Source organism: Erinaceus europaeus, chromosome 18, assembly GCF_950295315.1.
Source record: "Erinaceus europaeus chromosome 18, mEriEur2.1, whole genome shotgun sequence".
Taxonomy (NCBI): Eukaryota; Metazoa; Chordata; class Mammalia; order Eulipotyphla; family Erinaceidae; genus Erinaceus; species Erinaceus europaeus.
In genome coordinates, this window is record NC_080179.1 from 30,412,277 (window position 1) to 30,434,769 (window position 22,493).

General features: G+C 36.9%; 1 protein-coding gene across 7 annotated transcripts in view; it reads right to left on the bottom strand.

The window, feature by feature from the left end:
* Positions 1 to 20,054, bottom strand: part of SLC4A10 (solute carrier family 4 member 10) — a 359,857-nt gene extending 339,803 nt beyond the window's left edge. For 6 of the 7 annotated variants that reach the window (XM_060177810.1, XM_060177808.1, XM_060177811.1 and 3 more), the window contains exon 1: positions 19,823 to 20,054. In XM_060177810.1, the coding sequence (XP_060033793.1) occupies positions 19,823 to 19,870 (48 nt within the window). In that variant the 5' untranslated portion in view covers positions 19,871 to 20,054. The remainder of the gene's footprint in view (positions 1 to 19,822) is intronic. The other variant, XM_060177809.1, reaches the window with a different exon arrangement.
* Positions 20,055 to 22,493: the final 2,439 nt, after the last annotated feature.

Here is a 22,493-nt window from a genome sequence, read left to right on the forward strand (position 1 = left end):
CTTCTGTAATTGCTTCTCTGCTGGACATGGGTGTTTGCAGGTCAATCCATACCCCCAGTCTGTTTTGATCTTTCCTTAGTGGGGTAGGGCTCAGGGGAGGCGGGATTCCAGGACACATTGGTGAGGTTGCCTGCCCAGGGAAGTCAGGATGGACTATAACAAATTTGGACTATAACAAATGGTACTGCTATGGACATATGTATACACAGATCTCCTTGGAGATCTGGGGCTTTTGGGTTTTTGTTTGTTTGTTTGTTTGTTTTACATTTGGTATCTTGGTAGCATCTGCAACTTGGTGGCTGAAAAGCATTAAGATATAAAGCAGAACAAAATGTCTTATAATCAAGAACCTAAAGCTAAGAATAGATAAGGTGAGATTTGGGGTCTTCATGTTGGAAGAAGCTAGGAAGTCTGCTTTAGGTATATTCCAAGGGGTCCATAACTTTACTAATTTTGGCCTGAGTGAACATGCAGGTGGGTTGAAAGTATTGTCTGGGAAGATGGTTTAGAGTTGGAAATAGGATTAGAAAGCTAAATCAATGCAGAGATTAGCTCCCAAATATGGGTAAAGTATATAAACACACCTAATTGTAAACCTCAATTGATCTGCCTTAGGGCCCATGCCTCTTCATATTTAACACAGGAGCCTGTGTAACCTCTGCATCCCTGTAGGTCTGAGCTCACATCCCATAGTCATAGCTAGGAACATTCTAGGCTGTACTCAATTCATGACTAGTCTTCCTCTAAAGTGGCAGAATATGTTGATCCAGCCTCCCTTTAGTGAGTGTGGTAGTTGTTACCTTTGTTGTTCTACATTGAGGGGAAGGTCCTGTAGAAGGTTACAAGAGGGTTTATGATGTTCCTGATGGAGATGACCAGTGATGGTGGAGAGAGGGATCTGTTAGAGGTATAGGCCCATCATGTCAATGTGGAAATGCCAGGCTTCTCTTGCTAGGGCCCCAGATGATGGTGTGGCCTATTAGTGACCAAAAGGGTCATCATTAAAGTGTGTCTGTCTCTTGCCCTTACCAAGGTTTTATAGTCCTTACTTTATCTGACAAGGATAGGCTTAGAGTGATTGAGGGAAATGAAATAGGAAGTAAGGAAGGAAGGCATCTAGGACTAAGTAGAAAATATTTGATTAAATACTGATGGTGTTTTTTTAGATCTTTCTACTTGCTTGCTGAACTTTTTTCTGGCATATAGTAGTTCAGGGAACTGAACCTGGAATATCTGCTAGTTCAAACATTTAAGTTTGATGCACTATCACTGGTACTATTTCCCTGACCAAAAGGGCATATTAGAATATGAGTTGTTAGAGAGAACAAGGCAATTTACTGGATTTCTTAAAAGCATTTGAAGAGGGCTTTTAAATTTTTTTTTATTTATAAAAAGGGAACACTGACAAGAAACATAGGATAAGAGGGGTACAACTCCACACAATTCTCACCACCAGAACTACATATCCTATTCCCTCCCCTGATAGCTTTCCTATTCTATAACCATCTGGGAGTATGAAGGTCATTATGGGTTGCAGAAGGTGAAGGTCTGGCTTCTGTAATTGCTTCCCTGCTGAACATGCGCATTGGCAGGTTGATACATACTCCCAGCCTGTCTCTCTCTTTCCCTAGTGGGGAAGGAATCTGGGGAAGCAGGGCTCTAGGACACATTGGTGGAGTTGTCTGCCCAAGGAAATCTGGTTGGCATCATGGAAATCATGAAGACTGAAGGAAAAATTTGTGAGAGGCAAGCATAAAAGAATAAATTGTTTATTTGTTTGTTTGCTTTTATAAAATCCATTTGGGAGAAGCATCCGTACATATACATCAGTTATCTGGCTTGTCCCAATTACACTGATGTTAGAGATGTCCTTTGTTAGAAATTAATGTATGTAATAAAGTTTTATATTTTTCATTTTAAAAAAAAGACTGAAGGAAAAAGGGAAAGAAAAAAAACAGAAAAGATACTTTTTTTGCATTTCAGCTTGTATTTTTCCAAACACTCTAGCTTGTTATATTCCAGATATGCAGAAATAATTTAAGAAAGATGCTGTATGTTTTCAATGCTGTGTTGAAACCTAGCCATGAAATTGATGTTTATAGAACAATCTGAAAAATCAGTAAGCCTTTAAAATATCTCTGTTACTTCTTCAGGATATTTTATGAATCAAGAAAAATATCAGGAAAGTTTTTTTCTTTGACACACTAACTCTGATGTCAGTTTCAGTGTAATTATAAAAATTATATGACAGAATTAATTCTAAAATATTTGGTCAAGAAATTTGTTAAACTAACTTGATACTTTTACATTAAAACATATGATTAAACCCTTTGTGTCTTACATTAGACCATATAGTCATTGTGAAGATGAACAGACTATGCTAACATTGAAAAAAAAGAAAGGAAACATGAGAATGCTGAATTTTATGACTAAGGCAGTACATTTCTGTGAGAGGCAGTAGAATAATTTCTCATTATTATATGAAACAAGTGAAATCATAAGCAGTAAAATTAATTTTATGAAAATATTTTAAAAGAACTTACATATGGGAGCGAAAGAAAAAGAATCAGAATGACTCTGCCATGCACAGTGCCAAGTATCTAACTTGCTACCTTATGCACACAAGTTCTGTTCTGTATAGGTGTGCCACATGCCAGCCATAATGAAAATATTTTTTGAAGCTAGATTCAAGATTGATTCAATATGTTCTAAATAAATGCTATGGTAAGAATTTCCTAAATTATAAGAAACCTCTGGGTTTTAATAACTGACAAAGTCAGTATTGAGTTCATCATTTTTTGTCTTCACAAAAGAAAGATTTGACAATTACGAGAATGAGAGAATTATATCAATATATTAGAGCACACAGTTTGTATGCCTGAGATCCCAGAGGTCCCAGGTTTAGTCCCTAGCACTATATAAGAGATGAGCAGTACTTTTTGCACTCTCTCTTCCTTTTTCTCTCATAAAAATAATAAATAAATAATTTGCTAAGAATTGTACTGCCAGGACAAAGTGGTGGTACATCTGGTAGAGCTCATATGTTACCAAATACAAGGATTTGGGTTCAAGCCCTGGGTTCCCACCTGCAAGGAGGGAAACTTCACTAGTGGTGAAGCAGTACTTCAGATGTCTATCTATCTATTAAACTACCTATATCTATCTCTTTCTCTCTCTCTCTCTTACCTCTTAATTTCTATCCAAAACAAATAAGATAAAATACTTTAAATTATTTTTAAAACATAATTATATTATCAAAAATAGTTGGTAATGGAGGTTCCAATTATATTAATACCAGTCTCTAAACAGCTTCTGGTATCAGGCTAAGAAAACTGATTTTGCAAGATAAAAGGGATAAAATTCAGTTCCAGAGCAGTGACAGCTATGTTGCCCTTCTCTCCTCTCCAGGGCCAACTAGGAATACCAAAGGAGATCATCTGGGACCACAAGAAGAGAGGAATAGAACGACTTTGAGAACTGACCAAATCCCCTGTGAGTTCAAATACTTGTGGCTCATGGACAAAGAGGAGCCTAAGGAAAGATTAAGTAGCAAGTAACAGTTTGGAAGTTTACTAGTTGAGGCACCACTTCCAGGCTGTTTTACCAACAAAAAGAAGGCTGAAGGGAGGTGAGGACTCCCTTAAGACTCACCAAATACAAACTGTGAGCCTCCATTGCTACTGTGCTAAAAAGCAGGAGCAGCAGGGGGGAAGCCCTGTGCTTATATCTGGGGACAGAGAACTAACCAGGAAACTCAGGAGAAGATCTACACCTTGGTGGTCTAACAGTGGGGCTCTGTGGTGGGAGCCTTTCCATGTTGTTGTCCTGATGAGAACATAGTGAATAGTTGCATCAGAACCTACGGACTATACATGGGATTGTTGAGAAATTCACAGAGCCCAGCAGTCCTGCTCAGCTTGGCAGAAAGGCTGATATGAGCCGGGAGCTTTGGATCCACGGGGTGTGAGAGTATCTTTATATAACCACTGTATTATCTCTCCCCCACACTGCTTTATCTCTTGGTCAGGAGTCAGTGATTAAGCTAAGAAGCCTACTTATAGTTTTAAAACCCTCAGGCTCCCATAGCCTACAGGGAATAAAAGAAAAAAAATGAGGCTTTATAATCCACAGTACTCCAATTCAGGGATTAAAATAATATTGAAACAAATGTCAATTTCCACAACTGTGAACTCTTTAATTACCTTACATAGACACAAGTCAATCCAGGGAAGAGTGATTTGAAAAGTACTGAGAGAGGGAACTCATAATATACTACATAGAATGGTTAAATAACAAGAAGAAATATTGGAGAAATGAACCAGGACAAGAGTCCAGCTAAAAGCCCCCCAAAGAGTGAAGCACAAAATAAGAAGGTCAACATCAACACACTAGTTAAGGAAAGGGTCACAGGAGTGAGGAAGGAGTTTGAAAGAATTGTCATCAGAAATGCAGAAACAACAAATGAGACTCTGTAAGATAATACTCATTATCTCAAGGTTATTAGAGAGCTGAAAGCTGAAATAGCTGAGCTAAGAACACAACTAGCTGAGCAAGCAAAAAACAGTAATAGAATGGGTAACAGGTGAACTGCATAAAACAGTAGAGGTGAGAGAGAATAGAATAAATGAGGCTGAAGACAGAATTAGCAAGATCGAGGATGAATTAGAGACAACTAGAAAGGAAGTAAGAGATCTCAAAAAGAGATTAAGAGATACTGAAAATAACGACAAACACCTATGGGACGACTTCAAAAGAAATAAAATAAGCATTATTGGCTACCAAAAGAAGAAAGAGATGAAAGAGAAGAAAGCATTCTTCAGAACATAATAGTTGATAACTTCTCTAGTCTAGACAACATAAAAGACATAAAGGTTCAAGAAGCCCAGAGGGTCCCAAACGGAATTAACCCAGAATTAAAGACACCAAGACACATCATATTTAGAATGGAAAGAAATAAGGATAAAGAAAGGATCCTGAAGGTTGCAAGAGAAAAAGTCACCTACAGAGGAAAGAAAACCCATAAGATTAGTAGCAGACTTCTCAACACAAACACTACAGGCCAGAAGAGAATAGCAAGATATCTATCGAGTGCTCAATGAGAAAGGCTTTTACTCAAGACTACTGTATCCTGCTAGACTGTCAGTCACACTAGATAGAGATAAAGATAAAAATCTTTTCAGACAAGCAACAGTTGAAAGAATCAACTATCGACAAGCCTGCCATGAAAGAAGATCTAAAGATCTCCTATAAACAGTCAGACCACCATAAATATGCCATATATCAGAACAGTCTAAAAATGGATAAGAATGGCATTAAAATATATTCAATCCGTGATATCAATAAATGTCTAGGGCCTGAATTCACCTATCAAAAGGCACAGAGTAGGAAGATGGATCAGAAAACATAACCCAACAATATGCTGTCTACAGGAAACCCACCTAAATCAACAAGACAAACACAGACTCAAAGTGAAAGGATGTAAAACTATCATACAAGACAATGGCCCACAAAAAAGGGCAGGACCAGCTATTCTCATATATGACAGGATATATTTTAAAGTAAATAAAATTTAAAGAGAGGGATGGATACTACTTAATGCTCAGAGGATCAGTCAATCAAGAGGACTTAACAATTAACATCTATGCACCCAATGAGAAGCCACCTAAATACATCAAAGATCTACTAAAAGACCTATAGCAATATATTAACAGCAAAACACTAATAGTAGGGGACTTCAACACCCCACTCTCTCAATTTGACAAATCATACAGGAAGAAAATCAATAAAGAAATGAGGGAGATAAATGAGAAGAAACAAAAATTAGAACTATTGGACATTTTCAGAATCATTCACCCCCAAGAAACTGGAATACACATTCTACTCAAGTCTACATGGGTCATTCTCAAGGATTCACCATATGTTAGGTTACAAAGATAGCATCAGCAGACTCAAGAGCTTTGAAGTCATCCCAAGCATCTTCTCAGACCACAGTGGCATTAAACTAACACTTAACAATCAACAAAAGATTAGTTATAGTCCCAAAATGTGGAAGCTCAACAGTACACTCCTTAATGACTACTGGGTCAAAGAGGAAATCAAGGAAGAAATCAAAATGTTTCCAGAGTTCAGTGAAAATGAAGACACAAGCTATCTAAATATTTGGGACACAGCTAAAGCAGTACTGAGACGGAAGTTCATAGCCATACAAGCACACATTAGGAAACAAAAAAAGCACAAATAAACAACCTGATTGCACATCTTAAAGACCTAGATGAAGAAGAACAGAGAAACCCTAAAGCAACCAGAAGGACAGAATTCACTAAAGTTAGGGCAGAAACAAATAACATTGAAAACAAAAAAAACATACTAAAGATCAACGAAAGCAAATGTTGGTTCTTCAAAAGAGTGAACAAAATTGACAAAACTTTAGCCAGACTAACAAAACAAAAAAGAGAGAAGACCCAAATAAATCAGATTGTAAATGAAAGAAGAGATATCACAACAGACACCAAAGAAATTCAGTAAGTTGTGCGAGGCTTCTGTGAACAACTATATGCCACCAAGCTAAAGAACCTGGAAAAAATGGATACCCATGAACTTCTAAAATCAGATAAAGAGGAACTTTTAGAAAATATGAACAGGCACATCACAGCTAATGAAATTGAAACAGTTATCAAAACCTTCCCAAGAATAAAAGTTATAGAAAAGATGGTTTTACAAATGAATTCTATAAAATCTTCAAAGAAGAATTAATACCTCTACTTTTAAAAGTCTTCCAGAAGATTGAAGACACTGCAATACTCCCTTCCAGCTTCTATGAAGCCAACAACACTTTGATACCAAAAGCAGACAGGGACACAACCAAAAAAGAAAACTACAGACCAATATTTCTGATGAACATAGATGCTAAAATACTGAACAAAATTCTATCCAACCGGATAAAGCAGTATATTAAAAAGATTGTTCATCATGACCAAGTGGGGGTTATTCCAGGGATGCAAGGTTGGTTTAATATATGTAAATTAATCAATGTGATCCACCACATCAATAAAAGCAAATCAAAAAACCACATGGTCATATTAATAGATGCAGAGAAAGCCTTTGAAAAATACAAGATCCTTTTATGATCAAAACACTACAAAAATGGGAATAGATGGAAAATTTCTGGAAGATAGTAGAGTCTATATATAGCAAGTATACAGCCAACATCATACTCAATGGAGAAAAACTGGAAGCATTTCCCCGCAGAACAGTTACTAGACAGGGCTGCGTACTATCACCATTGGAAGTTCTTGCCATAGCAATCAGGCATGAGCAAGGGATTAAAGGCATACAGATTAGAAGAGAAAAAAAATCAAACTCTCCCTATTTGCAGATGACATGATAGTATACATAGAAAAACCTAGGCAATCCAGCAAGAATCTTTCTGAAATCATCAGGTAATACAGTAAGGTGTCAGGCTACAAAATTAATATTCAAAAGTCAGTGGCATTCCTCTGTGCAAACACAAAGTTAGAAGAAAATGAAATCCAGAAATCAATTCCTTTTACTCTAGCAACAAAAACAATAAAATATCTAAGAATACCCCCACACCTATGGACATCTAATCTTTGATAAGGGGGCCCAAAGTATTAAATGGAAGAAGGAGGCTCTCTTCAATAAATGGTGCTGGGAAAACTGGGCTGTAACATGCAGAAGAATGAAATGGAACCACCTTATCTCACCAGAAACAAAAATCAACTCCAAATGGATCAAAGACCTAGATGTCAGACTGGAAACTACCAAATACTTAGAAGAAACCATTGGTGAAACACTTTCCCACCTACACCTCAAGGACATCTTTGATGAAACAAACCCGATTACAAGGAAGACTAAAGCAGAAACAAACCAATGGGACTACATCAAATTGAAAAGCTTCTGCACAGCCAAAGAAACTATTAAACAAACAAAGAGACCCCTCACAGAATGGGAGATCTTCACATGCCATACATCAGACAAGAGAATAATCACCAAAATATACAGAGAACTCAGCAAACTTAGCACCAAAAAAGCAAATGACCCCATCCAAAAATGGGCAGAGGATATGAACAAGACATTCACTTCAGAGGAGATCCAAAAGGCTAACAAACATATGAAAAACTGTTGCAGGTCGCTGATTGTCAGAGAGATGCAAATAAAGACAACATTGAGATACCACCTCACTCCTGTGAGAATGGCATACATCAAAAAGGACAGCAGCAACAAGTTTTGGAGAGGCTGTGGGCACAGAGGAACCCTTCTACACTGCTGGTGGGAATGTAAATTGGTCCAGCCTCTCTGGAGAGCAGTCTGGAGAACTCTCACAAGGCTAGACATAGACCTTCCCTATGACCCAGTAATTCCTCTCCTGGGGATATACCCCAAGGATTCCATAATGCCCAACCAAAAAGATGTGTGTACATCTGTGTTCATAACAGCACAATTCATAATAGCTAAAACCTGGAAGGAACCCAGGTGCCCAACAGCAGATGAGTGGCTGAGAAAGCTGTGGTATATATACACAATGGAATACTATGCAGCTATTAAGAACAATGAGTCCACCTTATCTGACCCATCTTGGACGGAGCTAGAAGGAATTATGTTAAGTGAGCTAAGTCAGAAAGATAAAGATGAGTATGGGACGTCCCCACCCATCAACAGAAGTTGAGAAAGAAGAACAGAAAGGGAAACTAAAAGCAGGATCTGATTAAATCGAGAGCAGGGCACCAATGTAAAAACCCTGTGGTGAAGGGGAGGGTGGCCATTGGGCTTCCCGGCATGGTGGGGGGGGGGGACGTGGTGGGTGGGGGGGTTGGGACACAGTCTTTTGGTGGTGGGAGTGGTGTTTATGTACAATCCTATCAAGTATAAACATATAAACCACTATTTAATTAATATGAGAGGCGAAAAACTGGTATGTCTAGAACTTCTTAAAACACAGACTGAGTCTTTTTCACACATAGGCTGTCTTTGATATGTTGTCTCTCCCAAAAGCCTAGACCAGGAAGAACAGAAGCAACCGGTAGCACAGCTATATACAAGATGCTGGGTATTATACTCCAAACCCTTTCAAAGGGACTTTCCAAAGTTAACCCTATCACCAAATAATGTGACGATAACAAAAACTATCCATTGTCTTCTTGAACACTAAGACAACAGGAACCTCACATTTCCACTATAGAGCCTATATTTCCCCCAGTCCTGGAACCTTAGGGTGGGGCCCACTTTTCTGCATGCTGCTCTCAATTCAAATCAAATAATATTACATCCGCGGATCGCAACCTAATCAACGCAACTAGTGCCACCCCAGCATGCTTCACTTCAGACTGTGACCAGAGACTTCAGGTGTGGAATGACAACCCTTCAGCTTCATCACTCAGGTGAGACCTTTCCTTTCATCGTATTCTCTAATTCCATTCCAGGTGTTCCACTCCCCAATAAAGCCCCCAAACCTAGATATAGTCCAGGTCCCCTGAGATAGAGCATAGGTTCACCCGTGCCCATAAACTAGGGGAAAAATATATACCTGAAAGCAGAAGTACACAAAAGCATGCAGGGAATACCCTCCAACACTTCATCTGCACTATTCCAGTCTTTAGGTCCATGATTGTTCAACAATTTGTTTGGCTTTGTATGTTAACTCTCTTTTCAGCCACCAGGTTCCAGATGCCAGCAAGATGCTGACCAGACTTCCCTGGACTGAAGACCCCACCAATGTGTCCTGGAGCTCTGCTTCCTCAGAGCCCCACCCTACTAGGGAAAGAGAGAGGCAGACTGGGAGTATGGATCGACCAGTCAATGCCCATGTTCAGCAGGGAAGCAATTACAGAAGCCAGACCTTCCACCCTCTGCAACCCACAACGACCCTGGATCCATATTCCCAGAGAGATAGAGAATGGGAAGGCTATCAGGGGAGGGGATGGGATATGGAGATTGGGTTATGGGAATTGTGCGGAATTTACCCTTCTTATTCTATGGTTTTGTTAATGTCTCCTTTCTTAAATAAAAAAAGAAAAAATATATCTAAGAATAAACCTAACCAAAGAAGTGAAAGACTTGTATACTGAAATTATGAGTCACTACTGAAGGAAATAAAAAAATACACAAAGAAGTGGAAAGATAATCCATGTTTATGGATTGGAAGAACTAACATCATCAAAATGAATATACTACCTAGAGCCATATACATTTTAGTGCTATCCCCATCAAGAGCTCAACCACATTTTTTAGGAGAATAGAACAAATGCTAAAAATGTTTCTCTGGAACCAGAAAAGCCCTAGAATTGCCAAAACAGTCTTGAGAAGAAAGAACAGAACAGGAGGCATCATACTCCCAGATCTCAAATTGTATTGTAGGGCCATTGTAATTAAAACTGCTTGGTACTGGAACATAAATAGACTCACTGACCAGTAGAATAGAATTGAGAGCCCAGAAATAAGCCTCCACACCTATGGACATCTAATCTTTGACTAATGTGCCCAGACTATTAAATGGGGAAAGCAGAGTCTCTTCAACAAATGGTGTTGGAAAAAATGGATTAAAACTTGCAGAAGTATGAAACTGAACCACTATATTTCATCAAATACAAAAGTAAATTCCAAGTGGATCAAGGACTTGGATATTAGACCAGAAACTATCAGATACTTAGATGAAAATATTGACAGAACTCTTTTCTGCATAAGTTTTAAAGATATCTTCAATAAAATGAATACTATTACAAAGAAGACTAAGGCAAGCATAAACCTATGGGACTACATCAAATTAAAAAGCTTCTGCACAGCAGAAGAAACCACTACCCAAAGCAAGAGACCCCTCACAGAATGGGAGTAGATCTTTACATGCCATACATCAGACAAAAGGCTAATAAGCAGAATTTATAAAGAGCTTGCCAAACTCAACAACCAGAAAACAAATGACCCCATTCAAAAATGGGGAGAGGACATGAACAGAATATTCACCAGAGAAGAGATTCAAAACGCCTAGAAACACATGAAAAAATGCTCCAAGTCTTTGATTGTCAGAGAAATGTAAATAAAGACAACAATATAATACCACGTCACTCCTGTGAGAATGTCATACATCAGAAAATGTAACAGCACAAAATGCTGGAGAGGTTGTGGGGTCAAAGGAACCCTCTTGCACCGCTGGTGAGAATGTAAATTTGTCCAACCTCTGTGGAGAACAGTCTGGAGAACTCTCAGAAGGTTAGAAATGGACCTACCCTATGATCCTGCAATTCCTCTCCTAGGGATATATCCTAAGGAAGCCAACACAACCATCCAGAAAGATCTGTCTATACATATGTTCTTAGCAGTACAATTTGTAATAGCCAAAACCTGGAAGCAACCCAGGTGTCCAACAACAGATGAGTGGCTGAACAAGTTGTGGTATATATACACAATGGAATACTACTCAGCTTTTAAAAATGGTGACCTCACCACTTTCAGCCGATCTTGGATGGACCTTGAAAAAATCATGTTAAGTGAAATAAGTCAGAAGCAGAAGGATGACTATGGGATGATCTCGCTCTCAGGCAGAATTTGAAAAACAAGATGAGAAAACACAAGTAGAATCTGAACTGGAATCGATGTATTGCACCAAAGTAAAAGACTCTGAGGTAGGTGGGGGGCAGGGAGAATACAGGTCCAAGAAGGATGACAGAGTACCTAGTGGGGGTTGTATTGTTATATGAAAAACTTGAAAATTTTATGCTTGTACCAACTATTGTATTTATTGTAAAATGTAAAACATTAATTCCCAGTCAAGAAATTTCAAAAAAAATACTATCAAATTTATAATGTGAAGACAAATGGTAAGCAATTACTGTTTTGTAACTATTACTAAATTACTTGCTTTAAATAAGATTAATCCTAATATCTTAAAAACTAATTATAATTTCCTTGTCACATAAAAATTAAAAATACAGGAGGTCACGTGGTAGCACAGCGGATTAATCGTACATGGCATGAAACTCAAGGACCAGCTTAAGGATCCCGGTTCTAGCCCCCAGCTCCCCACCTGCAGGGCGGTCGCTTCACAAGCGGTGAAGCAAGTCTGCAGGTGTCTATCTTTCTCTCCTCCTCTCTGTCTTCCACTCTTTTCTCGATTTCTCTCTGTTCTATCCAATAAAAAAATAACAAAAAATAAAAAAATACAATTAAAAGCACAAATATTAAATCAGAGAATTATGATCATACATACACATATTTCATTTGTTCTCACAAATTTGTTTGGTATAATTATTTTACCATTCCTGTTACCATATGTGATAAATTAAGCTTTTGAAATGCTAGGTAACTTCCCAAAGGCAGCATTCCTTCTCACTGGAATAGACAGAACTCCCAGACTCCAAAGTGCAAGCTTTTGACAATTAATTTTCATTATTTTTACCACATAATATATCGCCCATACTATGCTTAAGAAAGACTTTCATGCACTGATATCAGTTTTTTTTTTTAAAAAAAAGCCTCTTAAATAGACTCTACTTTTAAAAATCTAGCAAATAAATAGTAGAAAAAGAATTAAAACAAATGAAGATAACAAAGTATTTAGAGAGAGGGGAAGGAAAGTAGGTCTCTTTTGAAGAAATAGTCAAATATTTGCAAAACTAAAAATAAAAAAATCTAGTAAAAATAAATATATATGCATATATTAAAAATAAGTAATAATTAATAAATGAAAACTTAGTAAAATGGGAAGCTCCTATTTTCTAATTCAGTATTATTAAAGAAATGCTTTCCTTATAGAAACAGGGTGGGAGTATAGATCGACCTGTCAATGCCCATGTCCAGCAGAGAAGCAATTACAGAAGCCAGACCTCCCTCCTTCTGCACCCCATAAAGATTTTTGGTCCATACTCCCAGACAGACAAAGAATAGGGAAACTTCCAATAGAGAGGACCATATGAAACTCTGTTGGTGGGAATTATATAGAACTTACCCCTCTTATACCACAATCTTGTCAATCATTAAGTCACTAGCAAAAAAAAACATTAAAAATGCTTTTCTTGTTTCATGGAAAAGCTTGGTTTTCCTAGCACCGCCATGGCTAAAGTAACAAAGTATTTTTTTATTATCTCAATTTTAACTGCTTTATTTGGGAAAAAATTATTTTTAAGACAGTTATACAATTTTTAGCTAAAATTCTCAAATTTTAATGCATATAAGAATCACTCAAAGATTTCTTTAAATTGCTTATTTATTGCTATAGTCCTCTTGATTCTCTAAACTCATATAGTTGATATGACCTAGAATTTGTTGTTGTTTTTTCAGTCCCATGAAGGGACTGAACCTAGTAACTCAAGTGTATATGACTCCACCAGTAAGTCTCTAGAGTGACATCAAAGCACTGCTTCTCCTGGACCCTAGAAATTTTTTAATCTTTTTATTGGGGGGATTAATAGTCTACAGTCAGCAGCAAATACAGTTGATGATAGAACTATAGTGTAGAATTTCTCCGTTTTGTGCAAAACACTCTAACCCCCAGCCTAGGTCCTCCTTCACCATGACGCACTAGGATTCTCCTAGAGTCTTTTACTTTGGTACAACACATCAAATCAGTCCAATTTCTACTTTGTGTTTTCCCTTATGTTATTATTTCTCAAACCCTGTCTGTGAGTGAGGTCATTCCATATTCATCCTTCTCTTTCTGGCTTATCTCACTTAAGATTATTCCTTCAAGCTCCACCAAAGTTGAAGTAAAGAGGGCTAAATCATCATTTTTAATAGCTGAGTAGTATTCCATTGTATATATATATATATATATATATATATATATATATATATGCCACAACTTTCTCACCCACTCATTTGTTGGGCCACTTAGGTTGCTTCCAGGTTTTGGCTGTTTCAAAATTGTGCTGCTTGTCCAAATAACAAATAAGTAGCTAAAAAAAAAAAAAAAAGTTGTGGTATATATACACAATGGACTACTACTCAGCTATCAAACTGTGCTGCTATGAACATAGGTATACATACATCTTTTTGGATGGGTGTGTATGATTTCTTAGGATATATCCCCAGAAGAAGAATTGCAGGGTCATAGGGTAGGTTCATTTTTAGCCTTCTGATAGTACTCCAGCTTGCTCTCCACAGGAGTTGGACCAATTTACATTCCCACCAGCAGGAGGGTTCCTTTCTCCCCACAACCACTTTAGCATTTGTTGTTGCTATTGTTTCTGATGTATGACATTCTCACAGGGTTGAAGTGGTTGTTGTTTTTATTTGTAGTTCTCAGACAATCAGTGACTTGGAGCTTTTTTTTTTTACATGTGGTATTGGGAAAGTTGAGTTGAAATGTGCAGAAGAATGAAACTGAACAACTATATTTCACCACATATAAAAGTAAACTACAAATGGATCAAGGACTTGAATAGTAGACCAGAAACTATCAAATACTTAAAGGAAAATATTGACAGCACTCTTTTCCATCTAAATTTTATAGGCATCTTCAGTGACATAAGTCCAATTCCAAAACCAATGGAGATGCATCAAATTGAAAAGTTTCTGCATGCAATAGGAACCACCACTCAAAGAGATTCTTTGCAGAATTGGAGAACTTTATATGCCATATATCAGAAAAAAAGATTAATAACTAAAATATATAAAGAGCTCACCAAACTCAACAACAACAAAAGACCCATGAATGAAGTATTCACCAAAGAAAAGACCCAAAAGGCCAACAGAATTTTCATTTTTAATAAGTACTCCTGATAATTCTGATGTGGGTGCTCCTCCAATTTAAGGTTTTAAATAATCCTTTTTGTTAGGTGGGGAAATACTATTTTTGTGTCTATTAGAATTTCTTTGCCATTATATAATATCATACTTTTTGATGGGCATTTATATTGAGACTATTTGTTAATAAAACAAACTATATGATTTGTAAATAACAAATTACATACTATGTCTGTGTCTTGTTAGCTACATGGTTTTCCATTTTTTAGCATATTCTTATTTCTGAGCAAATCAGAAGAGTTTGAATAGGTTTATTCACAGAGAAATTTTAATATCAATAGAAAATCACCACTGTATTTGTGAACAAAACAGTATGAATCTAATAACGAAACATTATTCACAAGCAAAGCTATGTTTTGATTTCATTCATACTATTATATTCCCAACTACTTTTATGGCACTTGCCTTCTTGAATTTGACTAGATCACCATATTTAATACCAAAATCTCATTTGTACTAAATATTCCCACAAAGTATAAAGCTCTACATACATAGAAATTCCCAGTCCACATTCATGTTGTTGAGGCTTAATACTGTCAGTGTGTCAATTTTTGCCAAAATCATCTAAAATTTTCAAAGCAGTTTCTATAAAAATTTTTAGATTATTTTTGTAGACATCAATATACATGCCCTAAAATATGGAAATTCAAAAGACTTAGAATAGTGAAAAATAGTCTAAAAATGAACAGAACTTAATTAATATGCATAGAGATTGGCAGACATTATGCAAAAAAAATCAAGTTCAAATGTTATGTATTTTATGAACTACAAGAAGGTAAGGTAGGAGTTTTTATACACAGGAGAGTGTAAAGGAACACCCAGAGTTCTCTGCTTGCTTGGTGCATCAAGTAATACACTACAGTCTATCTGTTCCCATCATTTCAAGACTATAGAGAAATAACACTCTAGAAGGATAATTTTGTTTCTGATCAGGTCTTCTGACTCTATTTGAATTCAAAAACATTGGTCCAGATGTTCTCTAATGTTCCTCCAATTTTCTCACTTCCTAATCTGATCTTATTAGTTTTATCATAAATTTAATGCTTATGGGCTCTAGAAGCTATCATTTATAACCATACAGCTTATGCATCCACTCTATATATGTAATCATTCACCATTGTAGAACAACAAATCATCATGAAAAAATAATTCCTTATATTACAATTTGTTCCTATGTATTACCGTGTGTAGTATGTTTTCATTGGATTCATACTGTAATTATGTCTGGCAAAATAGCTCATTTGGATAGTGGGCTGTTTTGCCATGTGCAAAACTCAGGTTTGACTCTGGGCTCCACTACATTGAAGGAAGCTTCAGTGCTGTGGTCTCTTTCATTCTCTCCATCTGCCTGTTTCTCATTCTCTGCCTCTATCAAATAAATATGTAAATATATATTGTTATATATATTATAATTCAAATATAATATAAATAGTAGTATCGCTTATGCAACCTAATTACTTTTTTCTTACTTTGACATTTTAATTCCATTTTCCTTTACCTGATTTAATAATATATTTTTTTAAATTCCGCAAATAAAACACTTCAATGAACTAGGTTATTTGGAAATCTGGAATTACCATGTTCAAAGGTGTCAGGTTTTGACATCTCCCCAATACAGCAAATAACCTTGTTTTTTTAAAGGTGTTAGAGAGGGAGGAGAGATGAGAATGGGAATGGGAATGAGAATGAGAGTAAGAACCAGAACATTACTCTGACACATGCAATACCAGGACTTGAATTCAGGACCTCATACTTGAGAGTTTGACATTTTATTCACTTATACTACCTTCCAGGCTGTTCAGATAATCTTTAAAAAATATTTTCCTCCCTTTTATCTGAATCAGGACTAATATATTCATTCCTTTAGAATATTTTTCAACTGGTAGAACAACAGACTTTTATTCCTAAAGTTTCCAGTTCTTCCATCCCCTGAACTGTATATACCAGAGTGCTGTCCTGAGTTGCTTCTATCTCTCTCTCTCTCTCTCTCTCTCTCTCTCTGCCTCATATGAAACTCTATTTCATATGAAACAATAAAGAAATCCATAAAGGAACAGGGAAACATAAATGAGAATATTTGCCCATAATGATTTTCTCTCATTTCTTTACTTACCTTAGTGTCTTATGTGTAAACTTAGCTTTTAATGTATTTCTGACAGGTTTTACAACCATACTGCAGTGGTTTCACAGCTGTAACTAAAAATACCATCTCTGCTGTTCTAATGATCCATGTCTCAAAAACAAACTGAAACCTAGAATTCATGCCTCTGTCTATATTTTATTAATAGTAATAATAATAACAGCTAAATTTCATTGAGAAGTACTAAATATCAGGCATTTCACACAGTTTGTTTCATTTACTCTATAAAATTTTGATATGTACCATTCTTTCCCCATTTTTTAATTTAAAAAACTAAGGTTTACTATTTCCTAATATCATACAGTATATAAAAGCAGTGCTACACTAGACAATGTCTTTAAATACTGTCATATTGCCTCTCACATAATTATTTGCAAAAGTAAATGATTTGTTTTCTTAAAAAACTCAGTGTTGTTTCTTATTTTCTCTTCTAAGCATAAAATTTCAGGGCATGATTATTATTTTTTAAATATTTTATTTATATACACCTTTGATATAACTAGAAATTGAAGAAAGGGAGACAAAGAAGGAGAGAGAGAGAGAGAGAACTGTAGCACCATTTCACTAATTGTGAAGCTTGTTGCAGGTGAAAACCAGGGGCTTGAACCTGGATCCATGCACACTGTGATGTGTATGCTCAACGATGTGTGCCACTGCCTAGCCCCCCAGGGCATCATTATTATATTGCTGCATGATTATAGATAATGTAGAAAAAAACTATACTACTTTTGTTTCCGATTTCATTATAGAAAAACCTATATTTCAGTCCTGATTTCTTCATTGTGTCATCTTAAATGTCCTCTTTAAATTCTCTGTGCCCCAATTCCTCACCTTTAAAATTAATGTAACTTATTTTGCTTAACATGACTATATTGAGAACAAAAATGTCTAAAAGCAATTGGCAAGATCGAAAATACTATGCAAATATAAAAGTAGGTCAATAATGAAGTGTCCTTTTTAGCCTCTGAAGCTTATTTTTCTAGTTAATTAACAATGCCTTCATTTGGCAGTAAACTATGTAACTATTTTATACTGGTCATCATCCACACAAAATGCAAACTTTTGACTGCAAAAAAAAAAAAATTCCACCAAACTTATGATATTGCTAGGTTTATATTTTCTCTACCCTCACAAACTGGTTACTCAGCTAGCCCAGTAAAAAACATCCTCTTCTAAATTCTTTCAGTTAATCTCCTAGTAAAACCCTTCAACTGCTCCCCTGCAAGTGATAACCCATACATCATATCACATTGATATGATGTTTGTGTTTGTGTTTCTAGGACAAATTTCAATGCCACTCCTCATCCCTTCCCAAAAGGATATCCCCATATCTTAACAACCCCTAAGTCTACATTCCCCAATTCCCTCTCCAATGAGCAAAACAATTCTCTAACATTCTTGGCTCCTTTATTCTGAGTTTTAACAAGATCCAAATGTCTGTGTCTATTCAAGTTTGGGGAGATGAAATCTCTCATTTCATTAAAAAAAATTCCACTTTGATATGAAAGAAATATCTCTACTTTTAAGCAAATATATTGTTCTTTCTTATTTTTTTCTTTTCTTCCCTTTTTTTTTTTTTTTTAAAAACCCTCTTCAACACTGCCCTTTCCTTTTATTTGGGACACTTTTTTTCCTGTAGACTCCAGCATTCTTCCCATCTCCCTACACCCTCCCTTCCCAAACCTGGCGTCCTGGAGAGAACTGGGCATGCTCAGAAGCCACAGCTGATTCCGGGATGCATACTGGAACCTTTTTTTTTTTTTTTTTTTTTTTGCAGATTTTGAGTCCAGTAAGAGCAGTAAGGTCCTAAAAATACCGGATCCCAGAATCAGCTCAATCTCTGCTGAAGCGTCAATTGATTTAAAGATTTAGTAAACGTCTAGAAATGGACTCGGAAATTGACAGCTTACTTCCAGCCCCTGGTATGCAGGTGGTTAAGGAACCTGAACAACAGAGCTGAAAACAACCCCTTGGTCTGGTTTGGTACAGGGAGACTATTCTTGATATCTGTGCTGTGTTCGCTGTAACAAATGGCTTGAAGCTAATGTTGGATATTTCTATAGTGTACAGAAAACATTGCATTGAAAATATTATTTTCTTTTGTATAGAGCAACTTCAACAGTTGCACATTGAGAAAAATATTGCCTAAAGAGCTACAAAGTCAGTGACCCAGCATAGAGATTGTGGGGCAGATAGGCAAATCAACTACTTGATTTATGAAGGAATTAGATCGAGGGAAGTGATTTAAGACCCAGAGACAAACAGCCTATTTCCAAGTGACAGTTCAGGAACCTTTTGAATGTTCAAATATGAATTGTGTGTTTACCCCCCCTTCAAAAAATGCACGTCTTCTTTGTATGTGAACCATGACACATTTCTCTTTGAGAGAAACTGACAGCACACTCATATACACACACCACAATGCTGTTCTTTGCCCTGGCTCCTGCAGAGATTAAATCTAGTGCTGTAAGAGCATAAGATTCCCTTACCTCACGGTCCTATGAGGCATTGGGGGTGGGGGTGGGGGTGGAGAGTTATCATGGACGGAATATGATAAAGGGGGGAATTCTTTGCAGGGGCTTGACCATCACTGCACAGCCTTAAAAAAGAGAGAGAGATAGGCAATAACAGGCAAGAGAGACAGCTGTCCCTGCTGCTTGAAACCTAGTCATCTCTTCAAACAGCAGCAAACATGAGACATTTTACTGCCGTAGTGCATCCATATTGGGGGGGGGGGGATCGTGTGCTTTGCATTTGCATTATGCATTTCAGTCACCCCAAATGGGAGGAAACCCCAGTCCATATGCCGTAAGAGCTGTCCCTTAACCCAAAAGTCCACTCGAAGCACATAGCTGGCAGACCATTTATTTGCCTGACAGGTTTTGCTGCATATGCGGGTAATCTACATAACAGCAGGTTGTCTCTTACCGTTGGCAGCAGCGGCTCCATTTGCGCTCCCTGATCTTTAATCTCCATGTTTTGTAAAGCCTCTGGAATAAGCACCTTTCTCTGCAGTGTCTTCAGTGTCTTACACTCAGCCCCGGCACTCGCTCTGCTTAGTATTCGGATCAGGTATCTCTGAAGCAGGAGGCAATTGCACACTCCAACTCACCACAGTCACATGGCTCATACTCACTCGGGCTGCCGGCCAGGTTTTGCACTAAATGCTTTGGATCCCTTGGCTGGCAAGAGAGATCCTTCAAGACCCGTATCACCGCCCACACCTGCCTAACTCGTATAAAATACAGTCTACAGTGTCACCAGTCTGATGGACATTAGCTGTCTCACCTAAAATGTTAATTTCTCAGATTAGTGGAAGGTGGACTCAAATTCGCTTGCTTGGCCAAATACTGATTTTGATTCTCCCTCGGATTTTGAACTTTGAGGCAATTCGCTTTACTCCCAGATCCTTTTGGAGACACAATTCAAACAAGATCTTAATAAGGTTTACTGGGTATCTTGTTCTGAATAGCTGGAGGGGTCTTTAAAAATTAACTAAAACACAATAACAATAATAACTACAACAACAATAAAAAACAACAAGGGCAACAAAAGGGAAAATAAATAAATAAACTGGTACTGGGGCCAGGAAGATAACACAGTGGTTATGCAAAAGACTTTATTCCCTAAGGTTCCAAGGCCTTGGGCTTTATTCCTGGCACCACCATAAGCCAGAGTTGAGTAGTAATCTGATTAAAAAAAAAAAATTTACTAAAACAACATCAAAACTTATGTCTTAGACTTAAAATCACTAACAAAAATCAGACATTTAGGTATTACTGATTTAATAAGAATTGGATAAAAAGCTACGGGCTACTTTTTAATTATAAGAATCCTAGTAAGTCATGCACTATTAATAAGATAAATTTTCTATAATAATTTCCCAATCAAAATGGGAAAAAGAATTTTGACAGTAGCAATGATCATGACATTAAAATGCTCTGATAAAGCAGTAAATCTAATAACAGCAGTCCAAGCAAAACTTAAAGGAAAAAAAAAAAGTGGTAGAGGACTTACTAACTAATCCTTGTAAGAAAAGGAATCATTCAGATAAGCTATTTTCCATACTGCACATCACAGGTAGATGACCTATGTTTTCCTCCTCCATGAAGTTCTTTAGATCATTTTATAAAATATAAGTCATTATGATTAGTATATTTGAGTGTCAAATTTGTACAAAGCACATGAAAATAGTACTAAGGAGTTAAATAACAAGATGTCTGTGGTCTGGCAAAGTAACTCACTTGGATAATGTGAGTTTTTGCCTTCTCATAAATAGGCAAAACCCAGGTTCAAATCCAACCCCCACTTCAATGAGGTGGTATATTTCTGTCTATCTATAATTTTTTTAAAGTCCTTCAGAGGCAGTAAGTTCCCAGAGATGACAAAAAATACTTTAAAGACGAAATAAGATATCTGTCATACTAGGAATCTACTAACTTGGGGCTCAGTTTGACTTTCTACCACAGAATGATGAATTAAAATTCCCTTCCCACTCTAGAAACTGCATGAGATGATCACAAACAATTTATTAGCATAAAAATGATAACTTCACTTTGAAATTATTTCTAATTTATCAGGATACCCAAATTACCTCATTTTTCTTTTATCTTAATTTTTTTATTGGATAGAGACAGCCAGAAATCAAGAGGGAGAGGAGTGACAGAGAGGGAGAGAGACAGAGAGACACCTACAGCACTGATACACCATTTGTGAAGCTTTCCCCCTGTATGTGGGGACCAGGGTCTCAAACCTGGATCTTTGTGCATTATAACATATGTGCTCAGTCAAGTGGGTACCACCTGGCCCCTTTACCTTATCTTTCTTTAAAATAAATTTATATATAACTTACATCATGCATTGTTCTAGGGAACAAAGAAAGAGCAGGAAAGGCATCACAGTGCTGAAGTTTCTTCCAGTGTGGTGAGGTCTGGGCTTAAGCCTGGGTCACAAAGATGGCAAAAACAAGCACCTTCCCAGATGAGCTATCTTGCCAACCTTACCTAACTTTCTACCAACATTTCCCAGAAAAATGTGTATTAAAACATAGGTATTGGGAGTCAGGCGGTAGCGCAGCGGATTAAGTACACATGGCACAAAGTACAAGAACTGGTATAAGGATCCCAGTTCGAGCCCTTGGCTCCCCACCTGCAGGGAAGTCTCTCTCCCCGTCTCTGTCTTCCCCTCCTCTCTCCATTTCTCTCTGTCCTATCCAACAACAACAACAGCAACAGCAACAGCAATAATAACTACAACAATTTTTTAAAAAGGGCAACAAAAGGGAAAATAAATATTTTAAAAAATTTTAAATACATAGGTATTTAGCTAGAACAGCCATTTATTGTTTCGTATATGTTGAACTACTATTTCTACCAGTAGCAAGACATAACCAGTTTCAACAGTATACTTTATACATCTAAAAATCAATAATGCCCAGCTTCCTAAAGTTCTCTAACCCAACATGCTATGTGCTAGACTAGCAAAGCCAAACTGGAGAGGATGGTTTCATCTATGAATGGCTTCATCTATGAATGGTTTCATCAATGAATGGTTTCATCTGATGATCGTTATCTCTACCTTAGAATTCTAAAAACTTAAA